Source organism: Thermobia domestica, chromosome 1, assembly GCF_964235325.1.
Source record: "Thermobia domestica chromosome 1, izTheDome1.hap1.1, whole genome shotgun sequence".
NCBI classification, from domain to species: domain Eukaryota; kingdom Metazoa; phylum Arthropoda; class Insecta; order Zygentoma; family Lepismatidae; genus Thermobia; species Thermobia domestica.
The window spans coordinates 100228678-100251842 of NC_137454.1; the positions used below are offsets into that span (position 1 = coordinate 100228678).

The window sequence follows — 23165 nt, forward strand, 5'->3', positions numbered from 1 at the left end:
AGAATATTAGAACACTGCTATTATAAAGTATGTGTGAGTACAACAAAAAATTCACAAACATACAAGTAAATACCGAAAAATTAGATAATTACAGAAAAATCTATGTAACATAATAGGGTTATTTCTCGTGATTCGCATGAACGATAATAAGTGTGTGGCAGTAAGACCTGGAAATACTGACTGGCTCACAGTATACGAGTAATTTATAACTCTGGCGAAAGTAAAATTACCGAATAGCCACCTAGGTCGCGTTCCCTGCGGGGAATAACGCATCAAAACGCATCGTCGAGTAGCCACATAGGATATTCATTCTACAGAGTATAGCATACGTGATAAATTCCAGTAATTGCAAAATTAAAGATGAAAAGAATACCGATAATTTTGAAGAGTGCAGGAAAACAGATGAAAAAGTCCAAAGTATCATTTGATTAATTTGTTGGCTCTGATGTTCTTGCTTATTTTTCTTTGATTTCACACGTTTTCCGAGCGCCGCTCATGAATTTCGTGGGCCACTAGACAAAGTTCTGTGCGGATTCCCCAAACTTTCTGAGAGCATCCCCCGTTCATCTGAAGCTAAGCGTAACCAAAGGTCATCTGCACTGTTACTAATTTCGTTTTTATCAAACTAATCAAATAACAATTCAAAAGATGTTAAACTTCTGTTATCAATGGGCTAAACTTTATTCTTGTCACTAAAAAGCGTCATATATATACAGTATATCTATCTATCTATATCTATATCTATATCTATATCTATCTATCTATCTATCTATCTATCTATCTATCTATCTATATATATATATATATATATATATATATATATATATATATATATATATATATATATATATATATATATATATATATATATAGGGTGTTTCAAAACAACACCGACAACGTAGGCTCCCGAAAACTTGAAGAAATCAACTTTAGAGGTCCTTAGCTCCAAAATTATGGGGCTTACCTTAGTCGGGTCAAGACTTTACTTAGGAAATAGTATGTGTCTTATCCAAAAAAAAAAAAAAAAACATGTTTCAGAATCCTAAGGCACTCACGCAACAATTTTTACAGAGGCAATTTGGCTACGGGCATATAATTTGAAGTACTCACCAACTACCTCTTTAAAAATTGTCGCGGAAGTGATGCAGGATTAGGAAACATAGATATTTGGATAGGGCACCTTGACCCGATTACGGTAGGTTCCATAGTATTGGAACTATGGACCTTTAAAGTTCGTTTTTTTTTTTTTTTTTTTAATGTTCTCGGCAACCTATAACTCCGAAAGGAAGATTTGTACACCACCCAGGTTGGTCTATACTTTTCGTCTTATCTTGGTGTCAGGAATCACCTCCCAAACCTTGTCGGTATTGTTTTGAAACACTCCGTATATATACTCATGGGCCCCCGAAAGGCCGCCCAAGTTCCCATCGTCAGGATTACCTCCCTTATGGACAGCCCTGTTCCATGTCCAAAGGCTCACAACCTCCCATGCCATGTAGAAGAGCAGAATAACATTCGAGAGTCTTAGATTCGTATTGTAATAAAGTATATACATATATATTGCATAATTTAAGAAGTGAGATCTACGTTTGTATGTAATACGGTAAGTAATGAAAGATATATATAATTTCTATACATAAAAGAAGTCCTGACTAACTGACTCACTGATCGACGCCAAGCCCAATATCTGGAATAGGCAGAATCTGGAATCAATTTTTCGAGTATCGAATTCTAATTGGGCTCAAAAGTTGCGTATTCGCGTGCCAATCAAAGGAAAATAACGAAAAAAAAATCACACTTTTATGGCATCTTCAATAAATCTTGATCCCACGGACTCCAGTGAGCTGATAGATTGGAGAAAATGTAAACTGTCTCCCCCTCCAATGCTCGAAAGCTTGACAACAGAAACTTACGTATGATATCACTTATGTATGACAAATCTGGTCATGAGTTTGAATTCTTAAATTTTCCATGTCATACTCAAGAAGTTGAAAGATGTGTCAAACTTGTCACAGAGTCTGTAGGATAAATGCGCGGACAAGAAAACAGAGATGGCTACATTAAAGCAACTTTGTTCTCAAGACTTACAATGTCAAAATATGATAAAAATTTTGAATTTAAGACAATATTCTTGACTAAATCAACATAATTTTTTAGCACATCCTAATTGGTAGGATGGTTGGGTAAGGTGTTTGTGGAATTCGAATTCTCGTGATGAGTTCTGGGCCATTTCATGAAGAAAAAAAAAGTTAAGAAATTGGCCAAGAGGTGCAAAATCATTATGAAAATAAAATGTATAAAATCACTAACATTAACAAATTATTAATAAACATGTCCTCACACAACTAAAATAAAGTTCTTAGACGTTATAGAAATAATAAAAAAAAACATAATCTGTATATTTCTTGCGTAAAGGTATTTTTTTTATTATTTTTTTTAAAACTTTAGGCCGTTTGAGCGAACTGAAGATCCAAAGCGTGATTCCCCCCCCCCCCCCTTCTCGTTATTTTTCCATTAATTAGCACGTGAATACGCAACTTTTGAACTCTATTAGAATTCGATACTCGAAAATCTGCTTTTTCGCTCCACCCTAATCTGGAATCTCTGCAGGTTAGAAACATGACATTTAATATATGTGTTTCTCGTCTAAAATAATTTAATATAGACTATATTTCAGCGTTTTTTACTCCTAAGAAGGGAAGAAAAATGTGGGAAGAAAAAGAACATTTTTTATTTAAGTTCAACGTTCTTTGGATTCACTTTCTTCATCATGGTTGCCAGTAAAGTTGTGATTTATTCTCAAGAGTCTACTGCTATCAGAATCTCTGATCAACAATTGCACCTCAATGTCCTCTGTACTCATACTGAGTTTTGTAGCCATTCTAGCGTTCCTTTCAAAATAACTCAATATGATCTCTAAAATATGGTTTTAATTTCTTATCTTTCGAGGTTTTTTTCGATTCTTTTTTTCGAAAACCTAATTTCAAGCACATGCAGTGATTTAACGAATCGAAATTATCGTGACAGTTCTGGGAGAATAGAAAACACTAGCAGCAGTGAAATGTAATTGAAGCAAACTCAAAGTATGCATTCCACACAAGATGAACAACCTGCATATACCCCATCCTCATCACGATTAGAGATATTTTAACGTGCTAAAGGGTGAAACAATTCTCCATTCTGAGAGTTTGTGGGCATTTAAACCTAATATAACTTTTCTTCCCTTTTACCCATATCAGTGCTAGCTAATTTTTCCTGAAAATTAGTCTGCATTGAAAATATTATTCAAATTATCTTACTATAACAAATATTGATCCCAGTTGCTTCTCCCGGATCTTGAATGATAGACATCCTTGGCAATGCCTCTGTCCTTCCTTTTCTTATTTTTTTCTATTAAATCGATGATACTCTCGGTATAGACTACAAAAGAATTCAAAATACTTCTCATTTTCATTTCCCTCTATATTATACACCCACTCCAAAAGAAAAACAAATACTTACATTGGCCTTAATGGAATTTTCTCCAGTTGACTCTAGAAAGGCATTCCATCCAGGTATTGTTTCAGAACCTTTCGACAGCAACGGGACAGCAACTAATGTGTCTTGTCCATGATTAGGCTTTTCAGCATCTAAAAGAAAGACATTTCATTTATTTATTTTTAGTTTTATAGAACAAAAACATAAGCAGTATAATGACAGCATTAATGATATTTTAGAGTTTACATACACTCTAAACAATTACGGTCACATTTACTGACCGATTACCGACAATTCTGATGATTGCCAACCGATTACTCTAAATTTTACGGTATCACTGTAAAATTTATGGTTATAGGCCATAAAAAGGCCGTATTTATGCCCTATTACCATAACTTTAGCACTAATACCGTAAATTTTAGGGAAATCGGTTGGCAGCCAGAATTGAAGGTAATCGGTCAGTAAATAAGACCGTATAGACCTATAGGCACTGGCGCAAATCTCGGGTATGAGGGGACATGTCCTCTCCAATCTTGGAACTGGAGAGGGACTGCCCCCCAATAATCCGATTTGAAATGTGGTTTTAAGGTAGAAATGTTATGATTTATGTCCGATTGCCACAAAGGAAAGTGAGATGAAATTGATGTCCCCCAGAATAAGCCTAAAATCTGCCCATCTCCCAATGTTGAAGACAACTCTGCTCCCCTGATTCTTCATAGCATTGTTTAAAACACAAAGATTATGGAAACGGGCTTTTTTTCCTCCCCCCCCCCACCCGCTAATGTTGAAGAAAGATTTACGTCACTGTTCTATACAGACATATGTCTCGAAGAGGGGAAATTATTCTTAGTGATGGGTAAAAATCCAGAATTTTTTTAAAGATACCGGAAAAGTTTCCACAAGAAAATTTCGAAGATTGAGGCTTTTTATTTTAGATCATAAAATTGTATTTTTTTTTTTTTTTTTTTAGTAAGAGTAGCGAGACATTTAAGTAACAAAAGCATTTATTTATTTATTTGTATTTAACTACATGTATTTCTATTATTTTGTTTTATAATGATTGAATTTAGGAAGAGTGGCATCAAATATGATAACAATTAGCATTTTTATGTAAGTTATCTATTATATTAACATTAGGTTATAAAATACAGAATTAAAATTACTTAATTTTATAACCTACTCATTTCTAATGTTTTAGGAAATATAATTCTTGTTTAAAACACTTAAAATGTTCACGGTCATGCCTGAAAACTATATCAAGTGCATCAAAATGATATAGCTAGATGTAGTACACGTATTAACTGTTTTGAGTTTTATTTTATTTTTATCTTTTAAGGAACTAAACTATTCTTATATGTTTTTGTTAATACTGTAATGCGACCCAGGAGCGTCATTTCGGACTTCGCTTGGGGAAGAGGGGGAAAGGGCATCACCGACATAAGACATTCGCGCTTTGTACTAGTATATTAGCAGACAATCGGTTAAAGTATATGTATTCCTCAAACTCTTGGGGGGGGGGATTTGCCCTCTCCTGGCCCCTAAATGACGCCCCTGATGCGAACATGAACAAAGGTACTTACAATCTCATTTGGAAGTTGCTAGATAATGATTATATAGCTTTTATATAAAATGTTAAAGAAGAATACAGGACTGGCATATTATATATAGACTCTTACTAATTCAATAACGCGCGCTAACAGACCATTTGAAAGTACGCTGCATATGTAGGAAAACAAGCATTAGAACTTCCGACTGAACGACAGTAGCTTATAGTTTGTTTAGCTGGGTATCAAACTGACGTCACGTCTACAAAAACAGCATTCGTTTGGATTAGCAGGTGTGAGGATCGATTCTACAGTTATGCACTTTATTAGAAACTCTTAATGCTGATAAGAATGCTATGATCACTTTAAGTAAAGAAACAATACTTAAAATTTCCCACTTGCAGACAGCGCGAGATGTGTGATAAGTTTAGCAATAAGGTAGGACAGCTGTGCGCCAAGTGGTGTCAACATAAACCAAACTGAGACACGTTCCACGAACAAAATTCTGTACATGTCAAACAAATTTGAAAAGCAGATTGATGATGAGATAATCACTGTTTATAAAGATGTCTGCCTTGTTTAGCATGCGAAAAATCACGTCATTTTCAATTTTCGAATTATTAAGGAGGCTTCATTAATTACTAACTGAACTGGAGATATAGTTTAGAATCTAGGCGGAATAGTTCTCCAATAAGAGCATCAAAAAGCGCAAACTAGATGGGAGAAGCGTATTCTTTCAGCGAATGAAAGATTGGAGTTTACTCAAAAGCGCAAAACTTTTCGACCGACCCTCGTACCAGAAGCTAGTTAGTTATTAATACTTGCTTAAATAAATAATTTTGTTGGAAGTGAGTCAAGTTAAAATCCCAACCCGTATTCTTATGAATTTAAGAAAATGATGATGATAAGGAAAAATTAGGGAACATCTTCATATCTCCTTAAACCTGTTTTTGTACTTTTTTTTTTTTTTTTTTTTTTTTTTTTTGTCACTAACAGCTAAAGAACGACCTACTAACAATAATGTATTCTGAATTCCGTAAAACTTTTATTTATTATTATTTGCAAGTCAGGGAGAGGAGAAGAGCTTTAACATATGTGGTTTACATTTCCGATTTCTATAACTTGTTTGATGATCTTGTCTAACTAAAGCTTAACCTCTTGAATCTCCTTATTCCGTCTATTTTCTCCCCTACACTGCTAACCTTCACAAAGCAAAGAAAGCACATACACACCTGTGGCCCAGACAGTCCTCAATCTCCAACACCCACCCCCTTCTAATCCAATCTTACTATTTTTCATCTTTCAAGAGAAATGAAGTATGTCAGACAGTATTTTGAAATCGGAACGACAGTGCTTCTATATCTTTTCTTAAGGATACACACATAAATTTAAAAAAGAAAAAAATGTATTTCTTGATTATTACCTGCTACTTTGAAGATGAAAGAGATTCCATCCTTATTGGCATCATAAGAGCGGTCGAAGGTGATGTTGATAACAAAGGCCTGTCCTCTTCGAACCACCAACCGTGGGTCTTTTTCCCTTTCCATAAGGTCATAGCGATCTGTGTGGTGGGTCGGACCATTTTCTGATAGACACAGATCAACATTCTTCACCTGCAATGCTTTTACCTCAGCCGTTGAGTCATCTGTGAACAAAAATGAAAGAGAAAAAATGTAATAATAGTAATACATAAGGCTACAGTAAATAATAGTAATATATCTCGGTAACTCAGGTTTTCGGTTAACATTGACTATGGTTCTTGTCTTTAATCCGCCCCCTTGCTGCTTTTAGTAGCTAGCTCGTATACCATTGGTACACGTAGTCCAATTCTCCGTAATAATAAATTGAACGTATTTGCAGTAGTTCGGCAACTGTAAGTAACGTTACCCGCGAGACGAGAAATGTCTTTTCTCATCTCTTTCGGTAAATTTTGTAGAAGTCTCGTCTCGTCTCGATTCGTGAAGAATTCTTTCTCGTCTCGTTTTGTTTATTTATGTACAGTCACGAACATTAATAAATGGAGGTTGGAACCATAAGAAATAATGGCTTCAGCCTCCATTTATTAAAGTTCGTGACTGTACAAAATGTTTGCTCTATTATTTCTTAATTTCATCTAGAAGTTATCAGAAACGCGTATAACAGCATTTAAATTATATTTATTATTGGCTAAAATATCCATTCTTCGCATGAGTCAGATAAAATATCTATGGAAACAAAGCGAACAACGAAAGAAACAAAATATCGGTCATTTTCTACTATTTTTACATATCCCAGTAAACTTCCCCTGAGGCCCCTGGTTCGAATTTTAAAAGAACGCCTCTGGTAGTCAGCCGATGAGGGTTGTATTTGGAAGCCAACATATGTGGGAGTAACACCATTCACCTCAGCGACTGCGAAAATATGGATTTGACACTAATATCGGTCATTCTGGATTATTTTTTACATGTCTCAGTATCCTCCCCGGTGACCCCCGGCCCGCAGCCGAATGGGGTGAATTTGGAAGTTAATGCGATCGGAGTTTCATCATTGTTCTTAGCGACCGCGAAAACTATGAATTCGACACTAATATCAGTCATTTTCTACCACTTTTACATGTCCCAGTAAACGCCCCCAACCTGAAACACCCCTGGTTTGAATTTTGAAAAAAAAAAAAAATAACGCTTTGTCTTGGTCTGGAGCCTGGACTAAGATACCCGTGATCAAAATTTGATAACTCTCGGCCCACCCGTCTGGCCCCTACGCCGCACATAGACAGACAGACAGACACAGACACACAGACACACACACACACAAACAAACAAACTTTATTTTATTTATATTAGGTTGAAGTACATTGTGCAATGACTTGCGTATTTTTAAATGATGATAAATTTTCTTCATTTTGTTTGTAGAATCACTTCATCAATTTATATAGCTTGCATGCAACAAAACATGCAAGCTAAAACAGCGTTTGAAATCTAAGACGTGGGAGAGCTACTGTTGCTTACAGGACTCGTAAAATTTCTCGTCTCGAAACGGAGACTAAAATTATCTTGTTTCTCATCTCAAAGACGGGAATAGCGTTCTCATGTTTTTCGCCTCGTCTCAAATTTAAAAATGTACTTTTCGTCTCGAGAACGAGACAAGATGAGAAATTTTTCATCTCGTGAGCAACATTAAATGTAGGTTCGAGTGTTATATAGCCTCGGTGCTGAAAAGGGATGCTAAACTTTAATAAATGAGTAAAAAAGAAATAAATAAATAAATAAAATAATAATAATAATAATAATAATAATAATAATAATAATAATAATAATAATAATAATAGTCTTTAATCCTTTATATTACATCCTACTAAATATTAGAAAGTTGGGTTTCGTTTAATATATTTATAATAACCTATATATTAGTTTGTCTAAAATACAATATTTCTTCATTGTATATGAAAACTGGCTAGACAGTATAAAGGAGTGAAAAATTGGTTAATTAGATCGTATAGTATCTAGAAAACAAAATAAAACATAAATTCCCAACAAAGTGGTCCTAAATTGACTTTTTCTAAAAGTCGAAGTCTATGTAAAGAACTTTTTTCTAGTCCGAAAGGACAGACTCGTCCATGATTTCATTTTTTCAAATCTATAATCCCGACGAATGACTTTTCCCAAAGTCGATCCTCATATTGAGATTTATCTGATATCCTTACGTACGAGTCCTCGAAGTCCTTATGAACTCCTCGTAACTAAATATCAGTCTCCCTCAACTAGAAAATTGTATAGTTTTCCACTTAAAATCAATTTATTTCACCCCCAAAACGATAATTAAAACCAGTTCTTCAAAATACTTAGATACCCTACTATCAACAAGACGATGTATTAAGTTTTCTCAAAGTCGAGATATAATTAAAATGCTTTATCGTTCCCGAAAACGATTGATTCACCCCTGTATTATCGTATTCACTCCTGTATCAAAATTCTTGTTATTTTTTTAAAGTTACCCTTAATTAAGTTTTCTCTAACTTGTAAATCGTATTATCGTATTTGAACACTGTTTATAATAAATTCCTTACCAAATAAAGGTATCTCATTGAATAATTGACTTTAAAATAAGAAAAACTAATTCAAGATGGAGTATTTCAAGATGATCGAAGAAAAAGGCATGCGTATTATCAGGTTTATCCCTGTATCATGGAGTTTTTTGCTTTCATATGTATTATCTTTGTCATTGTAATTTTGTTTGTGTGTTTCCACACTTATAGATTGGAGTGCTAGAATAATTTATTAATCATAATTTATTGATTTTTCTAATGTTAAGTCATATGACACAAGACGCGAATCAAGCTTCAACAAGAAGCAGGCGGAAAAAGACTGTAAGACTCCCAATAAACATACCAAGTTAATAAAAACTATGAGAATAATTATATAATATCAGTTGTATGATATATTCGCCAAGTAAAATACAATCAAAGCTGTCAGAAGATCGATCCAGAATAATTAATAATTTATTTACATTTGTAGCATCACTGTGGCATGGAAACAAGACATTAGAGAAATAATGATGTTATCTTGTTTTCACAAGAAGTCACGACAGTGTAGCAGACACATAGGATGTTGAACCAAGAAAAGGTCGGAAGAAGAACGTTATAATGTGCTCAACAGTACGATGTCAGTTTTAATTAGTGCGATATGACACATATGTGATGATAATATTCCTAACCATAAGAGCTGGCACTAAAATATATTACTTTTTAAGTTGTTTTATTATGATTCTTTAGTGCATGCGTTCAGTGATGACAACAGGATGATTCAACTAAAATAATAACTTAAAAATTTTATGAAAGGCTGCGACTGCTTTTAGTGAGAAATGCTTAACTAGTCGATGGAAAAAGTATTTTTCTTAATATATCTTTATACTGGATTACTAAATACGAGACTTGTTCTTAGTGTAATGTAATGTTTTTACTGTAAATAATATCGAGATTAAAGTGAACAATTATTCTTGTATATTCGAACATTTACTCGTTAATTGAATAATTATTCAAACAATTACTAGTTAATCGAATAACTATTCAAATAATTACTCGTTAATTCAAGCGGCCTCCGTGGTTCAGTGGTAGAGCGTTCATCTCTGGTGCATCGGGTCCTTGGTTCGATCCCAGCTCGTGCCAAGTGAACTTTGTGGTGGACAAACACCGTGTGCGCCGGTTTTCTCAGGGTTATCCTGTTTCTTCCCACTTTCTTCATTCCACCATTTTCATTCATTTCTCATCATCACCGTCTCCTTTAGTCCAGCCTGCATAACCGTTGCACGTAAAACTTAAAGATTTCATTTTTCATTTTTTCGTTAATTGAACAATTTTTAACATTTACTCGTTAGTTGAACAATTATTCGAATAATTCCTTGTTAATTGAACAGTTATTCGATCAATATGTTGTTAATTGAATGATTATCCTTTATTCGATTACCTGTTCGAATGATTAATCGTTAATTGAATAAAATGTATGTATAATCATTCAAATAATTAGTTCATTCGAAGAATAATATTATCCTGGGACATTGGTACAGCTCTAATCTTTAATATTAGGTGTGTTCCTACTTTGATGTCAGTCCATGTGAGTTTATGGTAGACAATATAGTGTCCGGGGATTCCTCGGGGCTCTCCCACATTCTCATTCCACCAATAGTTCCTTAAGCATTTCCTTGTCCATCATTTCGGTAGGAAGTAAAATGATTAGATGTATAAGATTTGCAGACGATATGGCGATTGTTGCAGAATCGAAAAATATAATCAATAGGATGTTAGGCTTCAGGAAGGGCTTTGAAGAATATGGAATGAAAATAGATGTTAGAAAGACAAAAGCTATGGTGATTGGAACGAAGCGGTCTGTGTGAAATATAAAAGTGGGAGAGGTGAAAATAGAACAAGTGAATAGTTTTCGATATCTGGGTAGTATTCTTAGTAATGACATGAAGTGCAAACGTAAAATAAAAGCAAGAATAGGAATGGCGAAAGAAGCCTTTAGGAGGAAGAAAAGTTTGTTTTGTGGGACCTTAAATAAAGAGTTGAGAAAAAGACCTATAAAATGCTTGGTGTGGAGTGTTTTATTGTATGGGGCGGCAACATGGACATTACGTAAAAGTGATAATAAACGACTGGAAGACTTCGAAATGTGGGTGTGGAGAAGAATGGAAAGAATCAGTTGGGTCGAGCGGAAGATGAATGAGAGGGTGTTAGAAATCATTGGGGAGAAAGCATCGTAGGTATTATTGAGAAGAGGAAGAGAACCTAGTTCAGACGTGGCCTGAGAAGAAAATGTATCATGAGAGAGGGTATGGTGGAAGGAAAGAGAGGTAGAGGGTGAAGGAGGCTACAATGGACGATATAAAAACAGAAAGATTGTACGTGAAGACGAAGAGGTTAGTGAAAGACCGTGGAGCATGGAAACTTTTCAGCTGCGGCAAATGACCTGCCAATAATGGCAGAATACCTATAATGATGATGATGATGATGTCCGTCATAATGATACGTTTCTTTTAGCGTAAAGGGTATAATCGTAGGACACGTAAAATTAACACACTTCGTTTCACTTCAATATATTAGCTAAATATATAAATATGAAATCCCCAGTCAGGTTTGTTGGACTGGATTAGTACTAAAATAATTCTGCGCCCCTACAGAATCGAACACGGTTCATACACACTAGGCCTCCCAGTGTTTCCAAAATTGTGGTTTTAAGGGGCGGTAGGAGACAATTTCTGTAATTATTTTTGCTACATTGAAATGGATTTTGTTTACTTTATATGATCACATCATTAGAAAAAGGCTAACCTATTAGGAATGAATTTTGGAACGAACTACCTAATGAAGGTTGAGTTTTTATAATGTCACATTGAGTAGAGGCCCTGTCCTAAGGTGATAAGGGTTCAAAATTTATGCCTAATAGAATATCTTATGGTTTTTTTATCATTACATTTTAATTGAAACTAGGGCGCAACAGATGGTTCAAATAATTCCCACAAATCTATTATTTTCCCCGTGGAAAGAGTGGGATTTCAGCTAGTACTAGACATATGCTATATGGAAAAATAAGATAACTAGTTATTTTTCCTTAATGTAATTGATTTTTTCCCTCGAATTTTAAAAGTACGACTTACTTTTTAGAGTAATTTATTTCCGGCCCAACACAGTATTGGAAATTTTGCATAATAGAGTAGAAGATATTCATATGCACAAATTCAATATTGAAAATGCAGGGAGGATAAAAAAGATATAGAACAGAAAAAGACTGCATTTAGTAGTTTTTTTTTTTTAAAAATAAATTAGAGTTTTATATGTTTTAAAAGAATCAGAACGTCTTTCATAAGAACAAATTATGTTCACAGAAGCCGTGAAGAAGACAGTAATGATAAAAGAAACATTACAGATAAGAAGAAAGAAAGATGCTTTCATTTGAGGGATAAAAGCCAGACACAATGATATAATGAGGTTCTACCACCATAATCTGACATATGTTGAAAGTAGCTATGACGTCAGAATACTACATATTTCTCAGCTCTTCTGCTATTATCCATTTAAGAGGATAATATGACCTCCGAAACGCTGGAAAGCAAACGACAAAAGAATCTTAACTCTTTCTTTGGTGTCACCACAGATTATTTCCACTTGTTTTACTATTTGCCAGAGGCACGTATTCAACCCTTCTCTGAAAAGAGGAAGCTTGAACCCTTCACCGAAACTAAAATAGTGTGTATAAATGTCATTTACTTAATTCTACCACTTTAGGAACATGAAATTTCGGCGCCGCAGAAAGGAACAGGAACTCCTGTAATAGACAAGAACCGGAACAAAAAATTCATAGGGGACAATCGTGGTCAACCATGAATAAGTGATATTTGGCGGGTGAGTGTGTAAAGTGCGTTAAGTCAAAAGTTAGTGTTTTAGAGAAGTCGCATTTGAAAGTTCTGATATAAGTCCAAAAATCCAGTTTTGGGTTTCAGACATAAATTAAAAAATATATATATATATAGTTTTATTAACATGAAGAGCTACAACAGCTAATCATTTTCCCAAAACTGGATTTTAGATTTATGTCTGAACTTTCAAATGCGATTTCTCTAAAAACACTAATTTTTGACTTAACACACTTTACACACCCACCCTCTAATTATGCATTCAATCAGTGGTATAAAGTTTCTGTACAATAAGATGATGCTAACTTACACATAAAATATTTAATTCTGCAAATAGTATCTAACAGTGGTCTACACTGAATTTCGTCAAGGGCGGTTCAAGAGCTCGTATCGTTTCAGGAATTTTACAATATCTTGTTGGGGATTAAAACCGGAAATTCCCTCTTTTGCGTATTCCACTGTATCTATTCGTCACAATATATTCTCAGTAAGGAATGGTCTATAAAAAACAACTAAATAGAAACAAATACACATACCGCTGTAAACTATTACAAATATACATGTTGATAGTAACAAACTACTATGGTAATATAATAATAGAAATAATAAACTGACGAATATTTTCCCCTCTTTCCCTTTAATTTTTGAATACTTTTTACAATCATAGAAATGCAAAGAGTGAACTGAACGTTACATGCATTTGCGTCAATCCCATTAGAAACAGTCTCAAAAATAGCCTCCAAAGATTAATTGATACGACGCCAAGATCTGTATTGAAAATTTAAAAAAGAAAAGAGAAGAGAGACATAAACCTTTGTGCGAAACGTATTGGAAAGTTAATCTTTGTTCATTTCTCTGTCTCTTTTTTCCTTTCTCTCTGCCACATACATATTACTTTAAAGGCAACCAATGCTCAGTACATCTACGGTGAATTTTCATGTTTGTTTAGAATTCCTTTACACACACACACTTCCTTTGATCCATAGGTGAAAGCTTTTTTTTTTTTATGCCTGAATTCCTTACTGTAAGATTTTTTAAAGTTACCTACGAGACAATAGTTGAGGGCAGGGTTCAAATCAACGAGGGGGATGAGGGAGATTTGCTCCTCTCGTGAAAGAAGAATTTCTGCCATGCAGGCAATATTTACCTCATTTCATATATATATATATATGTATATTTCATCACAGAGTGTTAAAAAATGTAAATATTCCTTCATAAATACAATTACGTGATATGTTGCTTGATTACACAAATGAAAATACATTTTTTTTTTAAATCAAACCACAAATAATTTCAATGTCTTCTGCAGAATGTGAAAGATGTTTTAGTGTAATGAATTACACTATTACTAAACTCCAAATTGTAATAGAAACAACAGTAGGGAGCTACTGGTATTGGTAATGTTTCTTTGTGATTAGTAATGAGTTATGCTTAAAAGACTTTCCTACCGAACATGACAACATTCAGCAATAGTTGCTCCTCACAGAGAATCGTTTACAGAAAGTTCGTCGTATGACAAAATCATCTGAGCTATTCTTGAGAAAATCGTCCCAAAAGACTCCAGGTTAAACTACCTGTTCTGGATTTCTCTCAGAGAAATGACATACCACAGTACACGGTTTGTTATTAAAATATTGATGTATGAAATCGTTGGAGGCGTTCCTGAGAAAATTGGGATTTCTCACTTCCACCTTTCAGTAAACTACACTTATTTTCGAGAATAGGAAACAAAACCTAGAGAATCTTATAAAAATCTTTAGTTTAAACTTCGGTACAGATACTTTGAACGGTATGATCTACAAGAGAGTGTACATACATTGGAGTGAACAGACGGACGGTTACTGTGTTCAAAACTCACTTTCTTTTGGCATGTAGGAGTTATGAAATGTGTAAATCCGTTGAAATCTCCAATTCAAATATTTTCCATGATCACCATACTTCCTTCTATTACGTTCAAAAGTAAAAACGGTCAATATGTTTCAGATTGCTTTCTTTTATCTTTTTAGGTGTTGAGTTTTTGAGTTTGAATTTTTGCGTTTGAGCACCATCCCTTCCTCCCCAAAAATACATAGCAGAGTATTTCATTTGGTAGCCTCTGTCTCCTGCTTTCTAAAAAAAAAAAAAAAAAAAAAAAAAAAAAAAAAAAAAAAATCGATTACGCCTCCCACCATATTTTTGTCCTTTCGCTCTAAAGAGAATGCTTTGTTTGTTTAGTTTAACGTCTCACGGTCATGAACTGAGGGTAAGTGGAACGGACATGGTAATGAATGAAATGATGGAATGAAGAAAATGGAAGGACATGGGAGAAACCCAGAGAAAACTAATGTACACAGTATATTTGTTCACCAGAAACTTACTTGGCGTGAGATGAAATCGAACCAGGGATCCCACACACTAGAGGTGAGCACTTTAGCACTGAACCATCGCGTTCCCAAAAGAAAACGCATTCTTTGCTATTATAATTAATTATTTTAAATTGTTATTCATGTTAAGTTCTCCACAGATAGCGTTCTTAAAGGAATCATTGTTGCGTAGTTGATGTTCGATTGCGCCATCTTCAATGAAAAATTATGCCTCCCGCAAAAAATCTCACGGATGCATCCAAAGCTCTAACATTCGCCTGTAGGCAAGGGCGCCAATTTCTCTGTAAATTTGGGGGAAGCATTCAGTTGCAGAAGGTATATATATGAGGATTTTAAGACAAATTGCATTCAGATTATGCGAAATATTGTATATTCATAAATATAATAGGGGGCCCACTTGAGCTTTGGGGAGGCCGGGCCCCCACGCCCCCCCCCCCCAGGATCGGCGCTATATTAAGCTTTATCAGTGCCTAAGGTATAATATGAACAGTTGAAAGTTACTTTGGAAGTATAAGCACATTTTCATCCAAGAAATTTTGTTCATTATAAAAATTCAAAATATGAGAGAGAGATGCAATTGGATATTATTGCAAAGAAAGTGTCCTGCACAAACAAGAGTACATGTAATCCCATATAGTTTACATTTGCTCCGTGGAGGAAGGCTTGACCCTCCTAGAAGTTTGCCAGTTCTAAACATACGCAACCGTCAAGATGGATTACAATATTTTGATATCTTTGTGGGGGGAAAAAGTACTACATAACTTCATTTATTCTTTTATGAGAATTAAAAAAAGAGATGTTCCGAAACATTGTTTCAGTTTTCGAACACTAAGCGCCAAGTAGGTGATAAATATTTTATTGTGATCTCTACGTGGAATTAGCATTATATACTCTCTCTCTTTTCACAATGAAGCTAAGCAAAACCCTCGTGACGTGTCTACTCACTCACGTGTGCTTGGTTTACTTGAAAGCAGATCGACACACAGCAAATAAGGCCTTCAACAGGTGCTGACAAACAGAGTTGGGAATATTTTCCCTATTTCGTATTAGGCCCCTATTTGAAAGGTAAAATTCTTTCTTGCCTGACTGTGTCCGGAGAAAATATAGGCCAAAAGTATCAAAGGCGAATGAGAGGATAATTGGATACAATCAAAATAGGAACAGTTCAGAATTGGCATTAGTCTCTTTCTCACCAATCGCCACACCCTTAGCCTCTATTTTCATTGTAAACAATAGGTAATCATTTAAATTAATCTAAAAGTTTTTATGTCGAGAGTTTGCTAGCATCATAACGGAAACAGACTAGAATTAGTTTTAAAATGATCCCCATAAATCATCACACACAGTTCTAAACGCCAACTACACCAAACTTTCTTTTTTTAAAAAATAGAGCTTTCGGAGGGGTAGGTATTAAATGTAAGGATAAATTGTTATATAAAAATGGATTACCAAAGTAGTGTCTTAATCTGAGAAAAAGGATTAACAATATTAAGATTGCATTACATAATGTAGTAACTGAAGCAGGTCATATCATATTACGCCATGAGAAGTAATACCTCAAACACTATGCATATTAGTAAAAGATAAAGGGGCACCCAATCCGGGATAGGGAGCCCAAGGACTGCTCGATACTTCCTAGACTTTGGCACATATACAAGGTGATGAGGTCATCACCGCGCTCCATCGGATCGGAAGGCGAGAAGTCTTACATATAAAGGCAAATCATTAAATAAAAATGTTCTAGCTAAGTAGGAGTTTAATATGTGACAAAGGATAGACAAACGATACAAAACAGAAAATATTTGGAACTTCTGCAAAAAATATTTGGACCTGCTGCATATGACAAGTAATATCTCTATTAGTAAAAGGTAACGAGTTGAGACATATCATAGTGACCCCAAAGACTGCTAGATATAAGTGAGACTGTTCTATTTCTAAACTTCGGTATATTGGAACTTGATATTGTCAGTAACACTTTCAGCCCCCAGGTTCCTTCAGGTAAACATTTTATAGAGTCTCTGAGTCACATTTAGACGAGAGTAGAAGGAGGAAGAATTTTCCACCCTCGTCGAACCCGGGATACTCCATTAGTAAGCAGACACCTTACCGACTACGCTATCAGGCTTTAATTTATAATCTCTAAGTAAGTATTATAATATTTTTTTCATACTTCGACATTTGCACTATCATAAGATTGAAATATGAGAGAGAGAGAGAGAGAGAGAGAGAACGAATCTATGGCATCCTCGATAGGCATTAAAATATAAATAACTAACGATTGTAGAGTACTGTAAATTCTATCACCTAACTTTTGATAACGTGTTTTATTCATCTGCCAATTAGAAATCATTTAATGTTTAAAGAGTTCTATTTTTAGATGTTTAAGATAGCAAAAATTATGGGAGTATTTAAAATGTTGTCATTACACGCTGGAAGAAACTTAGAGAATAAAAATTAAACGGACGGAACATGTAAACTTTGGAGACAGAATCTTGGCACATGCGTTCTGAGAATCAACCAAGGCGACCCCTGAACACTCATATACAAAGAAGAAAAAATGAAAAGAAAGAAATAAAAAAGAGGAGAGAATTAAGCGGAGCAAATCACCCGTGGGTTTGACCTTCAAAAGAGCACGATCTTGTAAAACTCTTTCCTTTTCCTCTCTCTCTCTCTCTCTCTCTCTCTCTCTGCACTCAATGCAAAGCGTCTCTTAAACATTGTTCAGCATCTACAGCGTACATACTTGCAATTGGTTTCTTTCTGCAATGCGTGCAGACATGGATAGTAGCTCAGATATATAAGGGTACTGTGTACAGCATATATCTAAGCTACATTTAAAAAGTTAAACTTGCTGGAGTTGTAATGAACGAAAAATTTGTCTGTCTTGACAGTCTTTTAATTGGAGTAAATCGATTATCAGTATTATAATTTTGGACCTACTAGACTGGAGTTCTGCTGTCTCTTAATTTAACTGCATTCCCAATTCTCTCATGACACTGGATCAAAGAAGTACTCACCAGAAATTAAATACTGGCTTACGCTCACCAACGGCATACGGAGTAAGCTAAACAGAGACGTAAACTGTATATTCAACCGGAATTTACGAAATACGCAAGTAATTTAGTTTCATTGGATTGTGATTTAGTGCCCCTGTCAGCAGCGACGCAATACGAAATGTGGGTCTATAGTTTAAGGTGGAATCCGAACCACTGCAATAAGTTAAAGTTTTTCAAGTTTTTTCGTACTGGGAATCAAAATTAGGACCCCGTGCACCAAAGATGCGCGTGCTATCTATTAGACAAATGGGGAGGCCTTTAACATTGTTATTAAACTGTTGTTAACAGTAATTCGCTTTTCTTTGAAAAGGGTTTGTTTTATCTATTGATGTTTCGTTTTCACTCACTACAATGGTCGTTTAAAGGTATTTTTCGTATCAGAGGTAACCACTCCAATTCTGAAATAATAATTTTGTCCTCTTCGAAAAAATCATTTGTTCAAATCTCTTCTGTGTAAAAGAAGTCCTCACTGGCTTACTGATTGATCAATGCCTAAGCCAACCCGCTTAAGTTACAAACTTCAAATATGGACAATACATAGGATTTGTGACATAAGATACCAACAACTAAGGCAGGAAATTTGGAAACTCGACGTGGAAGGAGTAGGATGCGAGTATTATAATTAGATGTCCATATCTCGGAATTCCTGAAGTTTAGGGACATGGAATTCGCTATTTTCATTTAAAATAATTAAATTTGTCTTCCAACATTTTTTAAAAAATATTTGACATAGAAAGAAAGAAAAAAAGTGGTTGGAAATTAGAGATGGACCGGGTGAAATGAAAGTTGCTGTTATTATAAATAAGATAACAATGTTTCGGGATTCCTTAAGGTTACAGACATGCAATTTGGTATTTGGACTTTTCATTTAATTAATTAAACATGGTTATAAAGTTTTTTTTTAATTGATCTATGACTGTGTGCACCAACGAAGTTAAACTGTTGAACGAGAGTCATAACCAAGCTCGGTGAAAATGTCTGTTGCACCAACGTTCAAGATCAAGTCTAGGTCAAATGGTAGATAAACTTGGTTTTAGCTTGAACGGTCGAATTTGGAGGTTTAAACTTCGTTGATCAAAGTCAGTCTATTTACATTCAATAATGTCTTTGTATTTTTGCATTAATGAAATTACAATACACTTCTCGTGTTCGGAATTGTTTTCTCTCGTGGTTTCATTATTTTTTCCATCACAATTACGTTCACTGAAATTAGACTACTCACAACTCCATGCACACAATCTCAAAAGTCGAAAAGACCAGCACGCGGTATGCTTTCTCCATTTGTTACTTTGTGTTAAACGAAGATTAGAAACAAAAGACAACAAATCAGAGTCGATTTTACAAATTGGCCGAAGTTTGCTTAAACGAGATGTACTGACTTCGACTTTCAATGATGCAACAAAAGTCCTGAAACTGCGTTTAAACTTGAAAGTTTAATGTTGAACGCGTTTGAGTGAACGCTCGTTTCAACTTCGTTGATGCACACGGCTGCTAGATGGGAAGATAAAGGATGGGGTAATTCACTAAGATGGCCATGTGACCTGTTCGACTTTTGTGCGAGACTACAAGTTCGAACGAATTCTATGTGAGAGGCATAGGAGAAGGAATGAAAAAAAATGACCGTCGTAACACGTAAATACATTTGCTGGTACTCTATAATGGGAGGACGGTGGCTCAGCGGCAAAGCACTTATCTCTGGTAAGTAGGGCCTTGGTTCGATCTCCGGACAAGTAAGTTTGTGGTGGATAACATCGTATTCGTGGGTTTTTTCGGGGTATTCCCGTTTCCTCCCATATTCTCATTCCACCAATTATGCCACAATCATTCACTTGTCGTAAATCACCCACCTTTCTTAACCTAAAGGATGTAATCGTGGAACGTTAAACTATCAAACGTCATTTGGGTACAGACAGGCCGGTAGCCAGCCCAAAAATGTAGAGGGGCGGCGGTAGACGTTAGGGGGGCGACCCAACCATATTATAGTTCATTTGCAAGCCTGCCGTGAAAATCTTAGGGAAGAGCAGTGAAAATTTAGGAGAGGGATGGCTCACTCTAGGTCCCCTTGGGTACAGAGAGATGCAATGAGACGAAAAGACAGAAATAGGAACACACAGAGAGAAAGAAAGAGAGATGATCTCATTTGGCCTTCCTGAAATCTGCTGTAAAGCACATGTAAAACTGCACGTAATCCTCTCTCTCTCATCTTCCCGATTCCGTCACGCAGAATTCCCTCTCACAAAATTGACAACAGTGACGCTGCTTCTATAAGAACGCTACATCTGCAATGGGAAGTTCCAATGTATCTTTTCTTTTCTCTTCTCCTGGGTCGGGCTTCCTGCAGCAGTAACGTAAACAGGAACGCATATAGTGAGGCACAGAGAGAGCATTGCACCACTTACTTCCCTGATAGGTTGATTGAATGCTGCTTTTATTTAGTGTGCAGCCCACATTCTTACTACTACATACAAAAAAACAATAGCTCCAAGTGCTACTGCTCTTGCTTATTTTGTTTGTAGACGTCATGTGTGCATGTGTGAAGGAAGGGAGAGAAGTGTGTGTGTATGTGTGTTTCTGCTTTTCTTTTGAGATACGATTAACTTCACCAAACAGCGCCCAAAATAACACCTCCTTCGTTCAAATTCGAGAGGGGGGCGAAGTTGCTGAGTGAGTTGTGAGATATGCTTCTGTGCATAGCCCATCCGTGTCTTTCTGTTTCTGTTTTGTGAGAGCGTTGTCTTCTTCTACAGAGAAATCTCCCCCTCCCCCCATTCCCAATTCTACTTTTCTTTTACTCTGCCCGATACCAAAGAAGCACGATAATCCATAATGTTTTTGCGCTTCCGTCTTCTACGAACTGAAACCAGATAAGAATACACAAGGACTTCTTCAGAATCATTCCATGTAAATATCACACACACCAAATTATCATCTTTGAAAATCACTGTAAAGTATCGTAAATATCAGAATCTGGAGTATAAAGCGTCATAGAATATAAAAACAGTGCTATGTAATTACAGTTGTAAACAATGTGCGAAATCCTCGTGGATGAGGGAAATTTTCCTCTCTTTAATATTTCTGGAATATATTTCCCCGTCAGGACCGTAACATGTGGGGGGTAGGGAGGGCAACTGACCCCGCCATGGAAGCTTCCTGCCATTCGAGGGGGGCCCACTTTAAGACAAAATTTTCTTACTCCATACACGATACAAACATGAAATTATAAATGAAGCATCAAACAGGTTCACTACATTACATATACAAACCTGGACACAAAAGGTAAATAAAACAAAAATGATTCGTGGGCCCATTTCAGTAAAAAAATGTCTGTTACTAGGGGCCCTAGAAATAATGTTTATTCGTGTGGTTTTGAGATTAGACAGTACTGTTCTCTTAACTAATTTATCATGTAATGAAGGGGCCCAGGGGCTTAACTAACGGCCCCGCAGACCTTGCTGTTAGACAGGCAGGCACCGAAGACAGGCTCTGGGGGGCCCATAACGAGTAAGAGAAAGATGGAAAGAGAGGGCCCAAGAATTAGATAAACAACTCTTTCTAGGGGGCCTTAATACGCGTATGAATGCTTGCTCCCCAGGAAAAAATCTAAGTTCCGGCGCTGTTCCCCGTATCACGGGGGTGAATTAAGTAACTTTGTTGTCAAATGTTTGTAAATTAATTACAGTAATTAATTCGTAATTAACATGTATTTCATAATATAATTAACGGGTGAATTAGTGGTTAGCGCGGCATCTCTAACCTTAATAGTTTCTTGCTGGTGTTGTTGAATTGGAGTTTTGCGTCCCATTCAGCAGCGAGGCTATATGAAAAATTGACCTACAGCTTAACTTGGGATTCGAACCACATGAGTTTTTACCAAGAATTGAACCCGGGTCACCCGTGACAAAGGCGCGTACGCTAATCATGAATCCAGAAGGTAACTCCTTCCTTAGAACATATAATTTGGATGTTCAAATAATATGTGAACTCTCTATGTGTAAGCGTTACAGTGCCGAGTGGTATATTTTCCCTCCTGCCTCCTTCTCGCCAAAGCTTGACTGTGATGCTCGCAACCTGGTTATAAGAGATTTCGACAGTCAATTTTTAGCTGCAAAATACGTTTTTCGAAAAGAGGTAAGTGTGTAACCAAGTCCTTTGTCCATCTCCTTCTTTTCCGTTCTACCACACCTTTCTGATAGATTGAAATTGGGTACTGCGAGACAAGTATTATTCTTCCTATCACCCTTTTTCCCCCTATAAATACCAAACCTAGGACATGTCGTGATATTGCTATAATATAACATACATATCACATAATAATATAACATACAGTACTTTCTACATTTGATGGCGTCATGCTCCTGAAAATTTGTTATTTCCTTTTGTTTTACAATTAGTTTAAAGGAAAAAGAAATAAAAGGCAAGGGCCACCGCACTAAACTATCTCAAACAAGAAATAAAAGACAAGAGCTACCGCACTAAACTATCTCAAGAAAAGACTAAACTATCTAAAAAAGAAATAAAAGGCAAGGGCTACCACACTAAACTATCTCAAGAAAAGTCTAAACTATCTCAAAAAAGAAATAAAAGACAAGGGCTACCGCACTAAACTATCTCAAGAAAAGACTAAACTATCTCAAAAAAGAAATAAAAGGCAAGGGCTACCACACTAAACTATCTCAAGAAAAGTCTAAACTATCTCAAAAAAGAAATAAAAGACAAGGGCTACCGCACTAAACTATCTCAAGAAAAGACTAAACTATCGCATAAAAGAAATAAAAGGCAAGAGCCACTGCACTAAACTTAGCATATTCGAAAAATGTATGTTTTCCATTTACATAACG

At 35.6% G+C, this 23165-nt stretch overlaps 1 protein-coding gene across 1 annotated transcript in view; it reads right to left on the reverse strand.

The window, feature by feature from the left end:
• Positions 1-23165, reverse strand: part of LOC145687685 (annulin-like) — a 172884-nt gene that overhangs the window by 90408 nt on the left and 59311 nt on the right. The window contains exons 2-3 of the mRNA XM_081761145.1: positions 6445-6666; positions 3502-3629 (exon numbers count right to left, since the gene is read on the reverse strand). Coding sequence (XP_081617271.1) covers positions 3502-3629; positions 6445-6666 — 350 coding nt within the window. The remainder of the gene's footprint in view (positions 1-3501; positions 3630-6444; positions 6667-23165) is intronic.